At 45.5% G+C, this 22,209-nt stretch overlaps 1 protein-coding gene across 2 annotated transcripts; it reads left to right on the top strand.

Annotated features, from left to right (window-relative positions):
• Window positions 1–304: 304 nt before the first annotated feature.
• cdc27 (cell division cycle 27) lies at window positions 305–20,782 on the top strand. Of its 2 annotated transcripts, none has more exons than XM_084924866.1 (20): window positions 305–459; window positions 10,529–10,604; window positions 10,683–10,830; window positions 10,969–11,094; window positions 11,180–11,277; window positions 11,361–11,506; window positions 11,586–11,806; window positions 11,888–11,987; window positions 12,514–12,623; window positions 12,847–12,946; window positions 13,057–13,237; window positions 13,324–13,496; window positions 15,599–15,751; window positions 15,831–15,911; window positions 16,041–16,168; window positions 16,867–16,984; window positions 17,351–17,479; window positions 18,794–18,868; window positions 19,046–19,175; window positions 20,403–20,782. In XM_084924866.1, the coding sequence occupies exons 1-20, from the start codon at window positions 433–435 to the stop codon at window positions 20,492–20,494; spliced, it is 2,412 nt and encodes an 803-aa protein (XP_084780992.1). In that variant the 5' UTR covers window positions 305–432; the 3' UTR covers window positions 20,495–20,782. The 2 variants fall into 2 exon arrangements, with proteins under 2 accessions (XP_084780992.1, XP_084780993.1); XM_084924867.1 differs by having other exon boundaries at window positions 20,406–20,782.
• The last annotated feature ends 1,427 nt before the right edge of the window (window positions 20,783–22,209 follow it).

The following is a 22,209-nucleotide window of genomic DNA, read 5'->3' on the forward strand; positions in this document are numbered from 1 at the left end:
TCAACTTTTGGAGACATTGATGGATGTATTAGGAGAAACTCTGGGTTCAGTATCTTCCCCAAAGATAGTCAATCTCCCCAAGACCACAACCGCCAGTTATTTAAAGCCGCCATTGTAAATGGCTCACGACTTCATGTCAGCCAGTCTGCTGTTGCTACTAACAAGTCTGAGCACCAGGAGGCGACAGAACACTGAACACCGCTGTAATAAGTTTTACCACCAGAGGGCGCAGGAGATACTTCGGCTTTCTCCGTTTGACAGTCGCTCATGTCCGTCGCGGCATTTTCCCCTCCTCGGGTATCTTCGGTGGTACTCGGTTGCTAACGGTCGGTATGTTCAAATGTTCGGCTGCAGCTCCTCCTGAGACTCAAGTGAAGAAAGAGCGGAGAGAAAAGAGACCCCCGGACCGGACAGAAGGAGTCTCAGAGCGGGATGACGGTGCTGCAGGAACCTGTCCAGGTATGAATACACATCTTTGGCTCGTTGTCACGCGTGGGGAGCGGAGCATGTATGAAGTTTGTGCCTGTCTCTGCGCCCGGCCTTAGCGGCGGGTGCAATCCGTGGTGAGAGCGCTGTTCCTCGGCCGCAGGCCCTACAGAGGGCCGCTGACGGCACAGAGAGAGTTTTCTGCGATTATTGGTGGTCGTTAGTATCTTCTGTCACGGCCCGTTCGGGTCACGCAGAGCTGTTAATTTACACCCGGTACAGCTGAGATATGTCATGCCAGACACCTTTAAAGATTTGTCAGATTAAGATTCCAGGTATTTCCGATCTAATTAAAGGGGAAATTGGTCAGTTTATTAGATATTTCATGATTCGTTTTGTTCCGCACATCTTTTGGGCTCAGATCCAAAAAACGAACACTGTCTAATTTTAAAATAAATCCGGAATCCGACCAAGTCCATCTGAAGAGGCCTGAGTCCGGCTGAGGGGAAATGACCCGCGGAGAGCGAACAGACACTCTTTAAAGTCAGTATTTCACCGGAACCAACTGTGGGTGGGTCACTGACTGTGAGCAGTATTTGTCATAGAACAGGACCCGATGTTCTTAAGTATATCACGGAGTTTAAGATGTGTGCAGGTGAGAGTGCCGAGAGAAACTGTTGGATTTCATATGGAGTTCTGTGTTAGCATGACTCGGTTAGCAGCTAACGCAGTTGCTAGCACTCAACGGAGCTTCAGTGAGGAGGAACTCTGCTTTAAAGTTCATAAAACGATCAAATCCGTTCCTTGGGAGTCTGTTAATGTCAGAGTCTGATCGCAGATCAGAGAACAGATGAAGGTATCCCGCGGCCGTTAGACTCTCACAGCTAACACAGGCTAATGGCAGCTAACTGCCCGGTAACATGAACCGCCGTTAGCTGTTAGCCGTTAGCTGCCATGTCAGCCGCGGACTGATGGGTAATGTCTCCTCACAGGTGTGTTTGTGATCTCACTCGGGTAAACTGTGAGTGCAGAGTTAAAGTGAAGTGACGTCAGTAACGGAACTGCTGCAGTGATCGATCAGCGTATTGATCAATAACTTTCCTGAGTTTGACCCATCGATAACAGTCTGGCATAAACACGTCCTGTCTCACATGATGCTCTCAGGTGTGTGTTTGGAGTGCTGACCAATGGCAGCACACAGTGTTGATCTAACTACGGTATTGGCTATTGATTATGTATGGCTCGCTGTTAGCAGGTACAGGTGACACAGCCTTTATTTTAACCTGGAGTCAAAAACTGTTTACAGTCAGGTAAACCTGTACTGCTCGTAGTCGTTCAGCTTTCTACTGAACAATACCAGCGTTTGATCAATAACTTTGTGTTTACTGTTGAAATACACTGATTATAGCTGAGTGTGGGAGGAGATCTGTTTCTCACAGCAAACTGAGCCAGGAGTTCTGGCTAAATAATGCAGATTTAATGCAAAATCAATCTGAGAAGCTGCACAGATACACCAACGTGTCTGTGGAAACAGTAGGCTTACAGAAGCTCGTCTGTGTCTCCACATGTGGAGGTGATGTGAGACACATCTATGCAGCTGTGTGTCTGGTAACGAGGGTCGGTGACTGAAGTTGGATGTTTTCTGCTCTGCTTGCTGTCATTGCATTGTTACAGTGAAGTGGGCAAATACATTTATGATGTCACTGCGTGCCGTTGTGTCGTAAGTGGTGAGAACGCTGCTGTCTCTATGGACATGAGCGGCTTTGCTTCTTTTTCCAACTTCAAACGGCCCAAATCTCCACACTCTAACTCCTCCCACCTCCTTTTCAGCCTCATCTTCAGAGCCTCGTCTTGTCTTGACTTTTCATTGATGGTTTCTGACATCATTTCCTCTTTCTCACTCAGGCTCCTACTGTTAGGACAGGTGTGGTCCTTCCACGCTCTGTGGCTCAGCCTATCCTGACCTGGCTTTGGTAGGGTGGGCAGTTGGAGGGTCATGCCTATTGGAGCCCTTGAGCTCTGGATTCTGAACTCCTTGGTTCATAATTCATACATAAATCACTCGTACGTACTGTGACTATTTTGTTCCTTCTGGTGTGTGGTTAGATGCAGCAATCGTTAAAGACAGAAAAATAATCAGTTTTTCTTCTTTTTTAAATCACATTCCTGTTTTGGATAGAAGAATATGAACAAAAATGGATATGGGAATCTATTAATCTTCCTCCTCACCTTAAGCCTCACTCCTGGACTGTAGTTGGGGCTCTAACATAAGAAATCCTACACGAATGCATTTAATCTCAACATTGTCGCATTGAGTTACGGTCGGCAGATCAGACATGCGAGCGTCTGAGACATGGCTGAACAACAGCATGATGTCTGTTGGGTCTGCGCTTCGCAGGCCCTGCTGGTTTAGAAACCTATTCCTGTGAACAAAGCAAGACAGACTCGAGCTCATGCCAGATAACATTAGACTGTAGTGTCTTTAAACTAATTTCCCTCTGATCAACAGTTTGATTACGTTCTCACATCACGAGAGTTTATTTTCCTAAGTGCCACTGAGATAGATCCACTTTAAAAGAAGTCTCATATATGGCCGTGAGGAGAAGAGAAACTTACAGCAGTGCTGTACTCGGCAGTTCACCTCAGTGTCGCTGTCATCAATCACAACTGAGCTACGTCGACTCAGGTCTGGGATCATCACTGATTTCGACAACTGATTCAAAGGTCCCGACTCAGTTAGATTCGGTTTGTGACTCAGTCACAAATGTCATGATGATGATGATCGTATTTCTTGGATGTGTACTGTCAAAACAGCCCTCTGAACCTTATAAATGAAAAACATTTAATTCTAAATTCTTATTTGAACGTTTCTCTGCAATTACAGACTCGGTGTGAACTATCTGTGTATAAAACAAAGCTGACACTGAGACTTCTTCAGAGGTGTGAGCATCACAGCAGAGATCCTGTGTCAAAGTAACTGAGGATAAAACACCGACTCTGGCCTGGTCTTGTATAGGGTCGTGGGGGGCTGCAGCCTGTCCCAGCTGTCATAGGGCGAGAGGCGGGGTCCACCCTGGACAGGTGTCTGTCAGAGGGCTAACACATAGACACACAGACAAACATTCACTGGAAACAAAGAGAGAGAGAGAGCGCTGTGCAGGACGTGTGATTTTTAACATGGTGGGAGCAAGAATTCATGTTGATGTTTTTCAAACGTGAAGCGTAGTTTGGATCTTCTCCTGCTGCTGCTTCAGTGAGTTTTCAGAATCAGAGTACTTTAATCATTCTTAAGGTAATTATGTGTTTACAGTAAGGTTGGGCAATATGTAAAAAATTTCCAACAGACAATCATCAGTCCAATAATCGACGATGGGCGGTATATTTGCGCATGCGCGGACATTATGATGGCCGGAGCAACGTAATCATGCACGGACTGATTTGAAGACCAAACATGGACGAACTAATTTCCCAAAAAATTAGGTCTGTCAGCGTTAACACGTTAATCCGGTGTTGACGCGACTAAAATTTGTAACGCTCTCAACCCATCTGAAGCGCAGAATGAACAAACTTTGGACAAACTGCCTGGAATACGTTGACAGAGACATTTCAGGGATTGTAGCTCAGTCCGGTCCTGATAGGTTAGTTGTTAGTCGTCTTTGTCATAATGACGGCGCGTTAACGCTGACAGCACTAAAATAATATAAAGTCGCTTATTTGGGATGAAAGACGTAAACCTAAGGATGTAACCAAAGCGGTGTGCTGCTTGTGCAGACGTATAGTGCAAGCAAAGCTCTCAAACGCGGCTAACTTTCAATTCAATTTTATTTAGATAGCGCCAAATCACAACAAAAGTCGCCTCAAGGCGCTTCATAGATACAGAGAAAAACCCAACAATCATATGACCCCCTATCAGCAAGCACTTTGGCGACAGTGGGAAGGAAAAACTCCCTTTTAACAGGAAGAAACCTCCGGCAGAACCAGGCTCAGGGAGGGGCGGGGCCATCTGCTGCGACCGGTTGGGGTGAGAGAAGGAAGACAGGATAAAAGACAAAGACTAACTGGCATGAGCATGTACGTGTTCACCATCCGGCTGAGTATGCTAGGCTATCAGCAGCTTCTGCAGCTCTGTCAACAAGGGTTTGGCGCTCTCTGAGGAGGGGGCTGTTTTTTCTGTTGACTGGATCTATTAGCGCCATCATTATTGGCAAACTTACTCATGGGCAAATAAATCAAAACGATGGGCAATAGGCTGATAATCGATAGATTCTTATAATCGATAGATTCTTCCAATCGCCCAACCCTAGTTTACAGTCGCTTCAAGACAATAACAGTAACAGACAAATTACAATATTTTATAAAGTTTACAAAATATAAGAAATAGCTCAGTTATAAATATTACAGAGGTGAAATGTATACGATCAACATTTTACTCTAACCTGGGAAACTTTGTTATTTTACTGCAAAAGGCTGTTGCTGCTGCACTGTGAGCTGTGTGTTAGGTGGAGGAGTTCAGTTATATCCACAGGCAGAAAAGATTTCCTGTGTCGTTCAGTGATGCATTATGGGTAATCTGAGTCTCTTGCTGAACGCGCAGACTCATCATCAACAGTTTACGAACAGGGTTCGTGCAGGTGCTTGAAACCCTTGAAAATTCGTGGACTTTAATGTCTTTTCAAGGTTTAAAGATTTCGGTTGTGGTGCTTAAAACAGCTGCAAACTGCTTTTCATTCAGCACAAAGAACTGTCTGAATACTTTTCTTATCACATAGAGACATAAAATGAGTCGCAAGTTTGTCCGCCTGGGGCTGCTTGCACCTCTGCATGTCAGTCTGCCCCCCCCAACATGGGTGGGTGCACTAACATTACTCCAGGTTGCCGTTTTAATGAGTGTTTGAGTATGTTTACATTACGCATGCTAATTTTTAAAGTTATTATTATTTTTTTGCTAGCTATTAAACTCACTGGACAAGTGATTGAAGTGCACTGAGTGTGATGCAATACAGCAGCGCTACGCAGTTAGTTATGGTGATTTATGTAACTCAGTGTCTTTGGCAACACCTCAGGGGGAAACAATGGTAATACGATCCATACGTGCACAGAGTTGACACATTTTTGTGCTCCCGAAGTTCCCCGGCCTTCATTCAAGACGTGTTTATTGTGAGCACCTACACATGAAACAAGCTCACACTGAGGCCTGTGGGCTCTATCAGGAGACACATATGTTTCATACTTTAAGGCTGCCTGCTTATTTAAGGGAGATGATACATGATGGCTGTACATAATAATATTACAGATGATAGATTAAATGAACAGGTTTTCGATGCTCGTGCATTCTTAAAGTCTCCTATGTCGAATGAACTGAGTGAGTCATGTGTTCACAGCCCCTCCCAGGCAGAGCTTTTCTCCCTGCCTGTTTACTATACATGATGTTATTAGCACAAACACTTTCAAGGTGATCATTTAGGACTTCAACAAAAATACACACAGCAGTGTAGTTAAACATCTTACAGTTTTATGTTGAGTGTCACACAGTAAAGAAGCATCAGTATCTGGTGAGAAGACTTTTTCATTTGGCCTGACTGTGTGTTATTTTGTGGTGTTTGGTACAGGTCTCTTGTTTTGTTGGGTTGTTGTTTCCAACAGGAGATGAATATCTCTAACAAGTTGATTTGTTTGTATTTCCACATCTTAATTTTAAGCTAAATGTGTGTTTTGAGTTGCTTTTTAACAAAGGGCAACAAAGGTGTTTAAGCTGAGGGTGTTTTGCTTTAAATTTCACATGGTCTTACTGAGGTGATGTGACGTGAAACATCTATTTTTTTTTTTTGGTAATTTGCTTGAAAATGAACCTTAAAAGGTGCTTGAATTTGACCCTGATACAGGCCTGTATAAAACACTCCACAGAGCTGGGGGACACGGGAGGCTATCTTGGTCAGAGACGAAACCTGTGAGGCGTCGGCTTTCAGTGCCGTGTCCGTGCCGTCAGGTGAACGTGTTTCCACGTTTTAGTGGAATCGTTGACCTGGTCTTTCTTTTGTGAGCTTTAAGCTGATTCTGGAGTCATTTATATTTAAAAATCAATGTCAGGATTTAATTCTTCGATATTGCATTATTCAAGTTAAAATCGATTTGAATCATGAAATCTTTTTTTTTCTCTTTTTTAAAGTCCAACCCTAGTTAACTTGTTGAAATAAAAACATACAATCAGGTAAATAAGTACCTGAGCAATGAGCGTGGACACTTGACCCGGTAACTGAGGTTTGTTATCGTGACACAAAAGACTGATAAGCATGAAAATTCATATCTCGTCCACTGTCATTTGAGGGTTTGTCGGTAACGTGGTGAAAATTGTGTGACATGAAGTCGGGCAGGGATACACTCCACAGCATCAGTGAACAAAGTCTTGCTCCACATAGTGAGTAGGGCTGCCACGATTACGTCGACTATCAGAATCGTCGACGACTAATTTAATAGTCGACGTGTCGTTTGAAGCTGTGTAAGATCACAAAAGACGCAGGAATAAGTAGTAGGATTTAAGAGTGTAATAACGGACTGAAACAGAAGATGGCAGCACTGCATGTACAAGGATGCCAGCTGCCGTTAAACCCCGAAGAAGAAGAAGCTGTGTCCCAGAATTCATAGCGCAGCCCAGCTCAGTTTCCAACAATGGCGGCAGCTAGTTAGTTTTAATATTACTCTTATTATTCTTTCTGGGTTACAAAATAAACGTTTAACATATTTTCAGGGAGAATGTAGCTGTGTAAACCTCAAATATCTGCTCAGTTTATCAAGACACCACATATTTTCAAAAGCGCTCCGACGTTTTCGGAGACGTCTGTTACCCACTAGCTTAGCCTGGGGCAAGCCTCACTAGAGCCGTGAGAACACCGGACTCCCGGCAAATCGTTTTCAAACCCACCACCGTCTTTCGCTGCTCAGGTTAAACATATATAAGTCACTTAGATAACTTAAAAATGTTATTGTTTGGCTTTTTTTTTAGTATTTTATTTGTTCCTGAGTAAATCGGTTTGGCTGAGATTAAAGTTATAGTTTTTACACAGCTGAATAAACCTCAAGCAGACAGCTGATTATCAGAAATGTGAGACGCTCAAGAATATACTCCGGTGTCCTGTTATATTTTAGATAGCAAGGAGTTTATTAAACTTCACTGAAACAATCTGCAAATTTCATTAAAATTTAATAAACTATCATCTTGTCTTTAGTTAGCACATACCATAAACACTTAAAGCTGTAAGCTAATGATAGTTATATAAGAGCAGATGCTGCTGGTGCAATAAGCTGTACGTCCAATGGATGATGATCTGATTAGTCGACTAATCGCAAAAATAATCGGTGACTAGTCGACTATCAAAATAATCGTTTGTGGCAGCCCTAATAGTGAGCAAGATGCTTGTTGCGACAGCGTATTTACACTTGTTTATTTACTTTAGCTACATCTAGGGGTGGGCGGTATAAACATAAACGGTAGAAACTATATAAATTTGGCCAACGGTAGAGAGTTTGACTATATACGCGATAGCGTATGTTGATGGTGTCATCGAGCTGCGCCTGTTTTGGTCGAAAGCATTGCAGCAACTGCAAACAACATCATCTGCAAATTACTGCGCTTCCTCCACTTCCATACCATTGATTCATTAATGCCGAATTCTCTGCAGCTGCTCTATTCCCATGTTGTTGCAGTATATTAATGACTAACCTTGTATTGTGGATGGATTATCTCAGTTGTTCTGGTCCGTTTACAGCATCCTGCCATGCGATTGCATTTGTTCCTGACCAGCAAGAATCCTCACGCTAACTTTTATCTAATGGAAAAAAGTTAGCATTCATCCTCCAGCTTCACTGTGCTTATGTTATGCTAACCTAACTGTTTTGCTAGCGATCACGTAGCACATCATTATCTACCAGCTAGCTCAACTTCAGTAAACCTACAAACATCACTGCTGTTTAGTTTTCTGTCTTACTTTATGTTGGAAGTGATAGCAGAGCTGTACGTTTGAATTTTTTTTATTAATCTCTCAGTTAGAACATGCTATATCATGCTTAGGTGGAAACTAGCGAGCTAACTTCCTGCTAACTTCTAACTCCGTTAAATGTAATAAATTCTGTTTTCATGGATGCCTGGATGTTGAACTTAATTGTTACACCTGGTAAAGCAGCAACGCTGATCATTTTATTAAAGATGGAAGAATTTAGACAGTTGTTAACTATCAGTGATGCCGCAGTATTTGTGTGACTTTGGGACCTGACTACGGCAGCCATAATGGTCCGACAATCCATCAAGCGGTGCGGCTTCGTAGCTTACCAAAGTCGGACTGAAACATTTATGACAGATTTTAGAGCGCCGTGTAGCACATAAATTCGATTCAAGGTCAGTAAGCACAGCCAGAATTCATACATAAGGCGCACTGTCAATTTTTGAGAAAATTAAAGGATTTTAATTGTGCCTTATAGTGTGTAAAATACGTTATACAGAAGAAAAGAATATATCGCAACATGTATCGTTACCGCATATGCTTCAAATTATACCGCGATATGGATTTTAAGCCATATCACCCAGCCCTAGCTACATCTACATGATTAGCAGGTTTTTCACTGTTTCAGGATTATTACATGTCCAGAGTGGCCGACAAGTTAATGTTATGTGGTATGCTCATCTAGCATACGTGGCTAACTTCAGGAAGTATAGAGATTGACAGACCACGTGACTTTCGCGCATTGCATGCCGGGTACTCGTGGCAAAACAATCAAAGCAATGCATCAAACGCAAGCATTTGCAGCACCGCAAAACGTTCATTCTCCGGTTCCAATACCTTCTTGCTTTTTCTTTGCCCCCAAAAAAAGGTATGTACAAAACAAAGGAGAACAATGCCGGTCCGTACAAAGACAGACTTGATGAAAAGTCAAAGATACGAGGAAAAAATCGAAGGAATGAAAGGGTTAGACCCTTACGAGCACACAGAGGGACAAAAGACGTTAGCGTGCTGCCCAACTTTCACCACGCTCATATTTATAATTATACGGTTCTTGGAGTGAGTGCATACACTCATGAAGTTTAGTAACTTCAGGTCACTGCAACAAGCCCAGGTACAGTTTACCGACGGATGGGTGCAGGACCTTGAAATGCACCGTGTAGAACGAACCAGTCTCACGAATCGTCTTCATAAATACACATTCGTTAACCGTTTATTAATAGGACCTTTGAGCTCAACGGTAATTAGTTAGTAGTGGAAATAATTTCTGGTTCATCACAGAAATGTAGCAGTGACAATAATACTGTATGCTTTAATCGTACTGGGCAATTAGTGATACAAAAAAACTGTTCTATCCTGTGAATAAAAGTATATGTTTTTGTCAATGCACCATGGTAATAACATAAACACTGTTTATGCACAATAAACAAAGGAGCATAGCGCCACCATTTCCGTTCAGCGCCAGACTTGCTTGTAACCTATATCACCAATTAAGTTAAGAAAAATGACGTATTAACTACAACAGAAGACTGAGCTTTGTGGGAATGCTTGGAGCAGACTAACCTGTGAGCTGGAGAGTTCTGGGACGTTACATTTGGTCTTTGAATGGCTGCAGTCCAGGCCATCCGTCGCCTCTTTGTTACTTCGGAAACACGGCTCGAACGATTTCTCTTCAACGACGTAATCCGATAACAACCGATCTCTTTACCCGTCGGCTTCCCGTGGCTGTCATGCCACCGGCTATTGCAGTTAATAATACAACAGCTTCTTGCTATTTTTTGTGTTTCTTTTTATCGCTGTGTAACTGATTTCAATTGAAAGCCTGCGTGCGCTAGTACCTCTTGCCACGAGTTCCCAGAATCCTTTGCGGTTTTACCCCTGAATGACGTCACATTTTCAATCTCTATTGCGAGCTCCGTGATCCACCGTGGCAGTGATGACGCGACTCTTCGATTCAGTGCCTCTGGTACCAATGAGCTCATAAAGAGTCAAATGAATGTCGGGCACACCTGAGGCCAGCGCATTGCTGTGGACCCCGACAGTTTATCATGTGACCTGTTGTAAGATGACTTGCCCCTCCCAGCTGCACCTCACCTGTCTGTCTCTGTCAGGCTGCAGTGTGGCAGGCTCTGAACCACTACGCCTACCTGGACGCTGTTTTCCTCGCAGAGAGGCTCTACGCTGAAGGTAACACCTGTCTGTGTGTCCACATACACTCCTGTCAGTACCTGTTTTTCACCCGTGTGTCTCACCTGTGTGTGTCAGTGAGGTCAGAGGAGGCGCTTTATCTGTTGGCCACATGTTATTATCGCTCGGGGAAGCCCTACAAAGCCTACCGGCTGCTGAAGGCTCACAGTTGCTCCACGCCACAGGTTCGATTCCTGCTGGCAAAGTGCTGCGTGGAGCTCAGCAAGTAAGAACACATGGCCACACACACACACACACACACACACACACACACACACACAGGTAAATGTAAAAGTAGTCAGAAATGATAAACTTAGAATCCATTCGGACCCCGCCTCTCTGACCCCGCCTCTTTGTCTCTCAGGCTGGCGGAAGGAGAGCAGGTTCTGATTGGTGGTGTGCTGAACAAACAGAAGAGTCAGGATGACATCATCACAGAGTTTGGAGACTCCGCCTCTTTCACGCTATCTTTACTGGGGCACATTTACTGGTAAGAACCAAACTCACCTGCGCTCCACAGGTGAGGATGCTCTGCTGACTCACCTGTCTCTCTCTCTCTCTCTCTCTGTGAGCAGTAAGACAGATCGTGTTGCCAAAGGTGCCGAGTGTTTTCAGAGGAGTCTAACTCTCAACCCGTTCCTCTGGTCGCCTTTCCAGAACCTCTGTCACCTAGGTAACGCACACATCCTCCTGTGGAGTCATGAGCACTGTCAGGCTCCACGTGACTTCAATTACACTTGATGCTTTGTGTTTTAGGAGAGAAACCAGACCCAGATCAGGTGTTCAGGTTGTCCTCGCTACAGAACTGCTCCATTGCCCCACCTCCACCATCTGTAAGCCCTGCCCAGAACTCCTCCCATAGATTAGACACCGCCCTCATGGAGACGCCACAGGACACGCTGGTGAGCAACACAAATGCACCTGCAGTGCGGCTGTTTGAGCTTTGACCCAAGAGCAGCTGACAGCGTTTTTGTTTTTTAGGAGTTGAATCGTCTGAATCTGGAATCATCAAACGGAAAGCTGGCGTCTGATTTGTCCGTCTCCTACATCGACTCCTCCCTCATCTCTCCAGACACCGGCTCCTTATTGGGGAACACGGTTTCTATGGCGTCAGCTGGCTCACTTTTAGCTAAACAGAACAAGCCCAAGAGTGGGCGGAGTTTACTTGGAGGTCCTGCAGCCCTCAGCCCACTAACACCAAGGTGAGTGCAACACCTGCACAGGTGAGTTGGAGTCTTACCTTTGCAGCTGGAAGTGTGTTTACAAACTCTGTGTGTGTGTAGCTTTGGCATCCTGCCCTTGGAGCCCAGCCCAGGAGACCCCACATATCTACAGAACTATTCATCCACTATGGAAACACAAACTACAGCCCCCAGCAAGAAGGTAACAGCACACATACACAGACACACACAAACAGACAGCAGTGTCTGTGATTTCACCTTTGAGTTTTGAGTTCTGGAGCTGAAACAAGCCAATCAGGAAGATGTTTGCTCATGTAACAGACAGGAGTCGCCCCCTGCTGGTCACCAGTCAGCTGTGTAGAAGCTTTGAATAATAACAGAGATGTGACAAACAAGAAGCACATTACTGTCATACTTCACACGTAACCTTCATAACATCATCAAATGGCTCGCACTTAACACTGCATTTCAAAATAAGGCACTTCCTGTCAACACCTTTGACCTTAATCCTAACTCAGTGGTTCTGAAATAAATGACAACAATGACATGTTTCAGTTTTTCTGCTTGACCCCAGTAATGTTCACAAGAAGGCTAGTACAGGTTAAACACTTCCTGTTCACCTCACAGGAAGTTACATCATTCCCTTTGAGAAACACAAACAGTCCCTAGCCGTAGGATGATATCCACCCCTCTTCCTCTGCTCACCTGTACCTGTCTTTCCGTCTCAGGCTGTTTCCAGGATCAGTCAGTCCAAGTCTGTCTTCAGTCAGAGCGGTAACAGCAGAGACGTTCTCCCCATCCCCTTCAACCAATCGCAGACCTCGGCACCTCACAGCAGGTAACTATGGCAGCCAATCACAGGACCTGCTGCACAGCAGGGATCAGTTCTGACTGCCTGATGATCCAAACGTGTCGGCCCTTCAGCTGCTCTGATCTTCTTTAGGTGATCTTCAGAGGAGAAGCTGAAAATTGTATATGATGACTCGTAATTTCACTTTACCACCTCTGATGGACTTGCAGGTACCAGTGTGTCCACCTCTGATCACCTGTCTGTGTCTCAGTGGCTCTCCTCAGGTCCTCAGTCCCAGCATGTCGGGGCCGCCAAATGTTCAGCCCAGAAGAAGCTCCAGATTGTTTACGAGCGCCAGCTCTACTGCCAAGGTACTCACTGTAGTACTCACTGTAGTAGTTAAATCTAACCACTACATGCTGTAGTAGCACCTGTTTGGTGCCTCCAGCCTTCCTCCTGACTGTCCTTCTCCTCTCTGCAGGAGAACAGTAAGAAGCTGAAGATGAAGTTCCCGACAAAGATCCCGAACAGGAAGACGAAGTGTAAATCGGCGAAGACGTCCAACAGCACCAACCTGAACGAGAGCCTGGACATCCTGAGACTGGATCCCAGCCTGAGTCTACCTGAGACAAAGATCCCACAGTACCAGAGGGCCGCCGCAGGTACGCCTCCAGGCTCTGCCTCCTCCAGGGCTGCTGTAATCAGTGCAGTAAGTACAGTTTATGTGACGCACCTGTTATGTTTTCAGACAGCATAATGGCGTTGCTACGGGAACTGGGACGGGGCTACCTGGCGCTGTGCTCGTACAATTGTAGAGAAGCCATAAACATCCTGACCTCGCTGCCCCCCCAGCACTACAACACCGGCTGGGTCCTCACGCACATCGGCAAGGGCTACTTCGAGCTGGCTGAGTACACACAGGTAACGCACACACTCTTTTTTTTTTTTTTTTTTTCTTTCCTTTAGGTGGCGTGATCGTGAGGTTCTGACCAATGTTCCCTCCAAGCTGTGCGTGTGTGCAATTGCGCACTGCTGGCACGGTCTCTGCACACAGAAAATCTGCGTTGCGCACAAAAAAAAAAACAATCTAACCTGAATTGAAATTAAAATTAAAACTTTAACAACTCTGTTCTGCAGTGTTAGTCAGAGACTGGCTGCTCCCGTATGGGATCAGACCGATGGCACCTTATCTCACAGTCCAGCCAATGATGCGATTCACATTGGTATATACGCAGCTAATCAACGCGGTTGGCAGGCTATGACAGCGTCCTTATGTGCCGACACCGGTGTTTTAGCAAAGCGGCTGATGTGGAGTGAAGCCACGTTAATGACGACGTGTACAACCATTGGAGATGTGAGCAGGACAGACGGAACAACTGACGGAAAAGTGTGGACTTTATACCAGTTTTTAAATTGTGTTGATCGGCCACGTAAAACCAGAGTTATGATAAAAATATCTGCAATGTTTGGTTTTCTTCCTGAATACTGTCGTTGTTTATATTTACTGCAGGAAGAAACGGTGAAAACGGCGTTTTATAAGGAAAACGCTCGAAAGCCTGTGAGCAAAAACAAACCCCCTCCCTCAGCCTTTCCTATTGGTGGAAAAATGTACCATGTGGACCAATCAAAAAATGATATGGCAACATGGCATTTAGTTGTTTAGGAAAGGGGGAAGTTTTAGGAGTGACGGCGTGTTTTGAGATGTGAGAGATTTGCGACGTTTAGCGCAAATCTTGTGTAGTTAGTGTGTAGTGTAGTTAATAGTTTTGTTGTGTGTGTCAGAACAATGAGGCGACTGCTGAGTGTTACAGGTGTTACAGCAGTGATACATCTGCTGCTGTCAGGCCTGCAGGTATCAGGCTGTTGTTCTCCTTCATCTCATAGTGGACAGAAATTATTTTTTGGAGTGGCACAAATAATTTGTGTGGCATCAGATTTGATGCAGAACAGCTGATTGTTCTGTAAATAGTTTGAAATGTTTATTCAAAAAAAATACCTTGGCTGCATTTTTAGGTAAACAGCTGCAAAACACTTTGTTGTTTGTATAACTCAGTTACTATATAAGTAACTATATAATTATTTGCCCAACATTGGTCGTTATATGCTGTATTTTGCAGACAGAGTTACAGACTCTCTCCCAGACCACAGACTCATAATACAAGTCAGAGCTTTATAAAAGAAAAAAAGTTGTTTTCAAAATTTTTACTTCCAGTAGTGTTAACATGTTACACAGGTCATGAACAATTTTTTTTAATTGTCATTGTAAGGGGGCTAAAGCAGTTAATTAAAAGTAGTAAACATAAATGTAAATGCTGTAATTTGATTATTTTAATAAACCATGTAACACGTCTGCTGTTGCTCACAGTGGTCCAAGGGACGCTCAGGGAGTTTGTGTGTTCGCTCAGACACATGAAACATTAGAGGGAACATTGGTTGCGACTCACCTGTCCACAGTGCTGTGCAAAAGTAACTTCCCTGACCTGATGACTGTCAGTGACCGATTGTTTGAGTTCAGATTCTTTGGAGAGCCAATCAGAGGTGGAGTTGCTGGTGTGTTTCAGATCACCGTCCTGCTGCCCAAGTGCTCTTGAGCTTCAGGGTGTGAACTGATGGCTGGACATTCTGGCAGAGAGTGGTCCAGGTGCTGCAGCAGCCCCACGTCTGACTGTAGCAATGTCTCCGTCAATTTTTCAGACCACCTCACTTTGTCTTTAGATGGTGGTGTGACGTGCTGACGTGGTCTCATTAATCAGGCCTCATCGTGATTTAACAGCAGGGGCGGTTACCTTTGCACACAGGGCAGGTGTGTTCAGATAGATTGGTTGTACTAGCACCGCTGGCACTGGACTCAGTTTTATCTGAAACGTATCTGTGTCACAGACATGGGGAGGGAAAAAATAAGGAAGGGGGCGGTGTCTTTGTGGTCATCTCATGGCGCACCTGCAGACTGCCTCCAGTCCAGGTGAAGCCTCATTTGGATACTGCTGGTACTTGTCCGTTGTCATGACAATGTGTGTTTGTAGGCGGAGCGTATGTTCAGCGAGGTGCGCAGGATCGAGTCGTACAGAGTGGAGGGGATGGAGATTTACTCGACCACGCTGTGGCACCTGCAGAAAGACGTCGCCCTGTCGGCGCTGTCCAAAGACCTGACTGACATGGACAAGAATTGTCCCGAGGTAAGGAGCTCACCTGTCCAGGTCAGAAACCCACTGATTGTGTGACACTGAGACACATGTGCTGTGTGTGTGTCTACAGGCCTGGTGTGTAGCAGGAAACTGTTTCAGCCTGCAGAGAGAGCACGACATCGCCATCAAGTTCTTCCAGAGAGCCATCCAGGTATGCCACGGTTACCAAGCGCTGATTCTGGGAAGAAGGTCTCTGGTCAGCTGGGGCCACCTCACCTGTACAGAAATGGTTTTGTGTTCTGGGTCAGCTGATGCCCCTCCCTCTCTGTACCCGTCTCAGGTGGACCCGGGCTTCGCGTATGCGTACACTCTGCTGGGTCACGAGTTCGTTCTGACAGAGGAGCTGGACCGAGCGCTCGCCTGTTTCAGGAACGCCATAAGAGTCAACAACAGACACTACAATGCCTGGTACACTGATACCGCCTCCACATTGACCACGCCCCACATTGACCACGCCCACTGACAGTACATGTATAAAGGTTCCACCACGGGGCCCTGCTCTCCCTGACAGGTGTAGCCTCTTTAGAAACAAGCAGATGCTGAGACAGCAAGTGTAGTGGTACAGACTAGGTACGCAGAGAGACATGTGGGGAGAATGTGAGCAGCTTTACTGCTGAGAGCAGAACCTACACCGCCGTCGTTTTCCAGAGTGGAGCACAAAAGGTCTCAAACTTAAACCTCGTGTTAGAAATTATGAAAACACAGAGTAAAAGAGTAAAGTTACAGTTCAGTGTTGACTGTTACATAAAATCAGCTGTAGGTCCACAGGCCTGAACATGATGAACTTTGATCTGCTGCTCACCACAAACACACGCAGATATTTTTCTTTTTCTTACGACTACAGTTAAACGACCGTCTTACTCAGTGAGGTAACACAACGTGTTTTTATTGTCACAGCAGCTTTTTATTCATCATTTAAAAAAACGCAGATATTTCTTGAACATCATAGTGGGCTGTCTGTGGGCCGCACTCCTGCTCCACACTCATAGACACTGACACCAAATTTATTTTTCTTAAAACCCGTAATGATCGTTTTTAATCTTTTTCATTGTGTGTGTGTGTGTGTGTGTGTGTGTGTGTGTGTGTGTGTGTGTGTGCGCGCGCAGGTATGGTCTGGGAATGATTTACTACAAACAGGAGAAGTTTAACTTGGCTGAGATTCACTTTAAGAAAGCCCTGAGCATCAACCCTCAGAGCTCCGTGCTGCTCTGCCACATCGGAGTGGTAAGTCTTCACACGCCCACTGGAGGCGCACCTGAGCACGTGCAGAATGAACCGTTACAGTTCCAGTTTTTTAGATGTTTACAAGATTTCTGTGTGAAAGGGATGTCACGGCACCATGAGCCGCTTTACAGCATCCTCCATTTTGGTTTGGGGCGTGAAGTGAGCAGTCATCTCGTGAGAGCCTTACTTCCACCTGCTGCTTCTCCACATAGGAGACAAACAAATAAACATCAACCGGTTTCTGACCAGTGAGACTAATGAAGTGCAATGACTGCAACAGATGAGCTGTTAGCTCGTAGCACTGACCCTCTGCTGTGTGTGTGTGTGTGTGTGTGTGTGTGTGTGTGTGTGTGTGTGCGCACGCAGGTGCAGCATGCTCTGAAGAAGTCTGATGCAGCCTTAGAAACATTGAACCGAGCGATCGGTATCGACCCCAAAAACCCACTCTGCAAGTTCCACAGAGCCTCCATCCTGTTCGCCAACGACAAGTACAAGGTAATCAATACTTGTCAGAACTGACTGTGATGAATGTAATCGGCTGGTGTGAAAACACACTGAGGGTCTGAAAGCTGACCGGAAGGAAACTGTGTGACATCACAAAGCGCTCTGTGGATTAAAAACCAGAGCCAGTGACGAAACTCCCTGATCAATACTCTTGATTTCGCCTGTTCTGTAATCAGATTACATAAAGCATGACCTTTGACCTTTGTCTGTGTGAAGTCATGTTATTCATACAGAAACATAAAAACATTTCAAATGTTAAAACGGCGAAAATGAATCCTTTTAATAAATTGATGAGCTCGTGAATGAGAATCAGCACGGTCCTCAGCCAGGAAAGGGTGCAGCGCCCACTCAGGGACAGCTCCTGCTCCAGGTGGGGGAGTTTAAGTATCTCAGGCTCTTGGGGTTTGATAGAAGGGAGCGGGAGAACCACAGTTGGATTAGTGCTGCAGTGACGCGGACGCTATACCGGTCTGTCGTGGTGAACAGAGAGCCGAGTGTATCTACGTCCTTACCCTCACCTATGGTCACGAGCTGTAGGTCATGATGGAAAGAACGAGATCGTGGATACAAGCGGTGGAAATGAGCTTCCTCTGAAGGGTGACTGGACTCTCGTTTAGAGATGGGGTGAGAAGTTCAGCCATCCGGGAGGGGCTCAGAGTAGAGCCGCTGCTCCTCCACATCAAAAGGAGCCAGCTGAGGTGGTTCGGGCATCTGACAAGGATGCTCTGGGCAGGTAGGACAGCTCCGTGTTTCCTCTGTAACATCAGTCTGTGATGTTCTGATGGAGGATTCCAGCTGTTCAGCAGTCCTGGCTCTGCTTCGTCCTGTTGTTGCTTACATGATGTTCCAGATGTTGTCTGCTGGCCAGAGGTCTGGACTGCAGGCAGGCCGGTTCAGCGACCGTGCGGCTGAGACAGATGCAGTCTGCGGTTTAGCGGCCACATTTGGATGCCGCGGCCACGTTTGGATGCGTCTGACCTCAGATCAGTTTTAAAGGAGCTTTGATGTTTCTCCATCGTGGTCACATGTGGCTTCTTCTGTGCATGATGCGTGGACTGCACGCTGAGTTCTCATTGGTTGACGGCATCAGAAAGGGAGCGACAGCAGCATTCACTGCAATGTAAACAAGCAGGGAAAAAAGGAGCATGAGAACCTCAGACAACAGCAGGAGGCCACACGCCACTTAGACAGCGCCCCCTGCTGTTAGACGCTTGTACTGTTGTGCTGTCTGCCCCTCTGATCTCTGTATGTCTGTGTGTGTGTGTGTGTGTGTGTGTGTGTGTGTGTGTGTGTGTGCGCGTGCAGGCGGCTCTGCAGGAATTGGAGGAGCTGAAGCAGATTGTTCCTAAAGAGTCGCTGGTTTACTTTCTCATTGGAAAGGTAAGTGTGACCTTTGACCTCTTTTTGTCATGAGAAACGCTGTCATCACTGAAAGCTGTTCAGGTGTGCAGAGAAATTAAGCAGCTAGTCAGAGCAATCCTTCTTGGAGCAACTGTAAGCCCGTAATTTCCTGAGTGATGAATAAATGTTCTGATGACTGTGACACCTGTGCCTCAGGTGTATAAGAAGCTGGGTCAGACTCACCTGGCTCTGATGAACTTCAGCTGGGCGATGGACCTGGACCCTAAAGGAGCCAACAACCAGATCAAGGAAGCCATCGACAAGAGATACCTGCCTGAGGACGAAGGTACGCACTGTTGCCACTGTTTGGTGATGTCATATGCAGACAGGAAGTAGTCCACACTCATCTTTAGTTGATGGCGTTTTACCGTCTGTGGTCCTGGGTTTGATTCTTCTGTAGAATCACTGTGTTCGGCACCACTTCACAGAACATATAGTCACAGCAGAAAAGTGTAAACGTGTTTAACATCATTTTCAGAATTACAAACGTAAATTTTAAATGTGTGTAGAAATGTTGCAAACAACAAACTTGATGTAAAAACGCAGCAAGGGCCTCGGCAACGCGTGTATTTAAACCCATTACAGAAGCTGTCACAATAGGACACCACGCAACTGATTTGTGCCATTCCAAAAAGTCGTTCCTGTCCATTACAGGGCAGCAGGGCAGGTCACAGCCCTGACACCTGCAGGTGTATCCCTCCTCCTGTTGTCCACCTGGGCCCATGTCCGAGCATTGTCCTTAGAAAATCTCGTTTTTCCCCGTAACGGTTTTACTCGGCCAATCAACACCAAGTCAGGTTTACAGTTTGAATTTTCAACACAAGTGGAAACGGAGACTTGGCGAGGCTGCGTTGCCATGTGACGCGGACACGCCGGTGTGTCCGTCAAGGGTTAAAGATTCTGTATCTCTGTTAAAATAAAATATTTCAGGGCTTTCTGACAAATACTGAATTTTGGAGTGTGTGGATCAAACGCGAAAGAAAACACTCGTACCTGGAAGCATCGAGGACGTCATTTCCACCCCACAGAAATGAAAAACTGCTGCTGCGGCCCGCCGGGTGCCTAGCAACACGATTGTTTACACACATTTTGACATGAAGCATTTGACAATGAACTGTAACACGAGCCACACCAAGCTAGCTGTGATTGATAAATAAATATAAGAGATGAGTAATTACTGCCCGGCTCAAGATGGGATGTTGAGCAGAGCGTGTGAGCGAGCCGGGAACTGATGAGCAACGAGGGAAGCGTGGCTGAACGCAGCCAAGTGAGAGCAGAGCAGCAGGAGCCGGCCTGAGAACGTGATGCAGTCAGAAGCCTTCTGCTTCTGCAGTTACTAGTTTGAAATGTGCTGATGTTTTTCTAACCGTCCATTATTTTAGCACACACACATTATCCAGATTCATTTTGATCTTTCACGTTCTTCTGGAAACGTTACTTATTTAATTCTGTTGTCAGCTTATTCCGAGTTTATTTGTATAAAAAAAAAAAGGTCTAACCTGTCTCCCTCCAGCAGCCGAGGTGGACGACAGTCAGGACAGCAGCATCATGACGGACGCCGACGACACGCAGCTCCACACGGCCGAGAGTGATGACGTTCTTTAACCACACCCTTTGGCTCCGCCCCAACCCTGGCTTGAGCCAGTCCCTCCCCTGTTTTGATTGGCCAGAGGAGTACTGTTCCTAGGCAATGACAGACCTTCAGTTTAGCTCCGCCTCTCTCCCTATCCTCCTGTTGGCTGAAACGGACTGCTGGTGCCCTGAAGCCCCGCCCCCTGACACTTCCTTCCTGTCATGTCATCACAGCTGGGTTTTTTTTGTTTTGTTTTTAATATTTTTCTTTTGTTTTGTTTTTCATCCTGATGGAAATAATCAATAAACATTTAAACCCCGCCCACTGCTGTCTGCTTCCTCTGTAGCCAGTCAGAGCCCAGAGTCCTTTTATAGGAAGAAAGTTCAGCTAAAACTGAGTTTGCTAATATTACCATGGTAACAGGTAATGACTCAGATCGGTGAACCCTTCTTCACGTTTGTAACCAAAAACATTTCTCTTCACACTATAGGTTTATCGATGTGAAACTGGCTGACCTCTGACCTTTAACTGCTCTGTGTGAAGCTGGCATTAGATGACAGTAGAAACATTAGCGTAGCATTTGCCATGAGGCTGTTCAGCTGTCATGAACCGATGTTGAGTCTGTTGCCGTCAATGACCTGATCAGATTGTTAGATTTAAGGTCAAAGGTCAGGATTCAGCTTCATCTGATCTGGAAGGTGACCACAGACGGATTTGAATCAAACTTTATTCATTCTGCGATCACAACAGTATCCTGGTATCTGAGCTCCACTGATGATGGCGGTCTGTCACTCAGGGTGAACCTACGACTCTGGTTGCTGAACTGAGATCAGCAGAGTTTGTTTTTAAACTCGGTTTTAGTGAATCTGCTTCCTGGATTAGGGCTCAGGTGAGTCACCACAGGTAACATGAACAGGTGTTAGATGGGAACATGATATCACGTTTCATGCTTTGCCTGAGGACATGCGTGCAGCAGAGGGAGATTTTAATTTCAGGCTAAAATGAAGGTAATCACGAGTGTGTGTTTAAATAGACATTAACGCATTTACATGGAAATACAGCTAGATCGTTTCCAGCATTTAAGGACCGTGGACCTATGTGCGTTTTTTGTTATTGTTTTGCTACTGTCTTCATGGATTTAACTATATTATCTATCTGGTAATGCTACTTCTGCAGGCGTGTCCGTTTCAAGTTTTGGAGAACCAAAGTGTGAACTGCACACAGTGGACTGGCAAGGCTATTACACGTTTTGCCGCGGCACTGGGTTGTACAGGTGATGATTCTTGTGGTTTTGAGCTGATGTGGACTAATTGCAGCCAGTTTCATATTGAAAGACATCCCATAACATCCATCTATTCGCTTCTGCTTATCCTTTTCAGGGTTGCGGGGGTGCTGGAGCCTATTCCAGCTGTGATAGGGCGCGAGGCAATAAAAAGGCGATAAAAGGCTGCATGTAGCTGCTAACTGCGGCTCCAAGCTAAAATTTTAAACTGATTTTGCCGCGATTGTGCATGTCCCATAATAGTCAACCTAAAAACCTCACTCTGGCCTACCATGAACTGTTTACATCATCTGTCCATCCAGAGATGGGGCATGGGGGGGTGGAGCCTATCCCAGCTGTACTCCTGTCTGTCACAGGTCTAACAGACAAGCAGGTGTTTGGACTGTGAGAGGAACCCAGAGAACATGCACCAGCTGGGATACAAACTAGGAACCTCACAACAGTGCTAACCATTGCGCCTGATGT

Source organism: Perissodus microlepis, chromosome 4 (assembly GCF_051167445.1).
Source record: "Perissodus microlepis isolate ML-2025 ecotype Zambia chromosome 4, ASM5116744v1, whole genome shotgun sequence".
NCBI classification, from domain to species: domain Eukaryota; kingdom Metazoa; phylum Chordata; class Actinopteri; order Cichliformes; family Cichlidae; genus Perissodus; species Perissodus microlepis.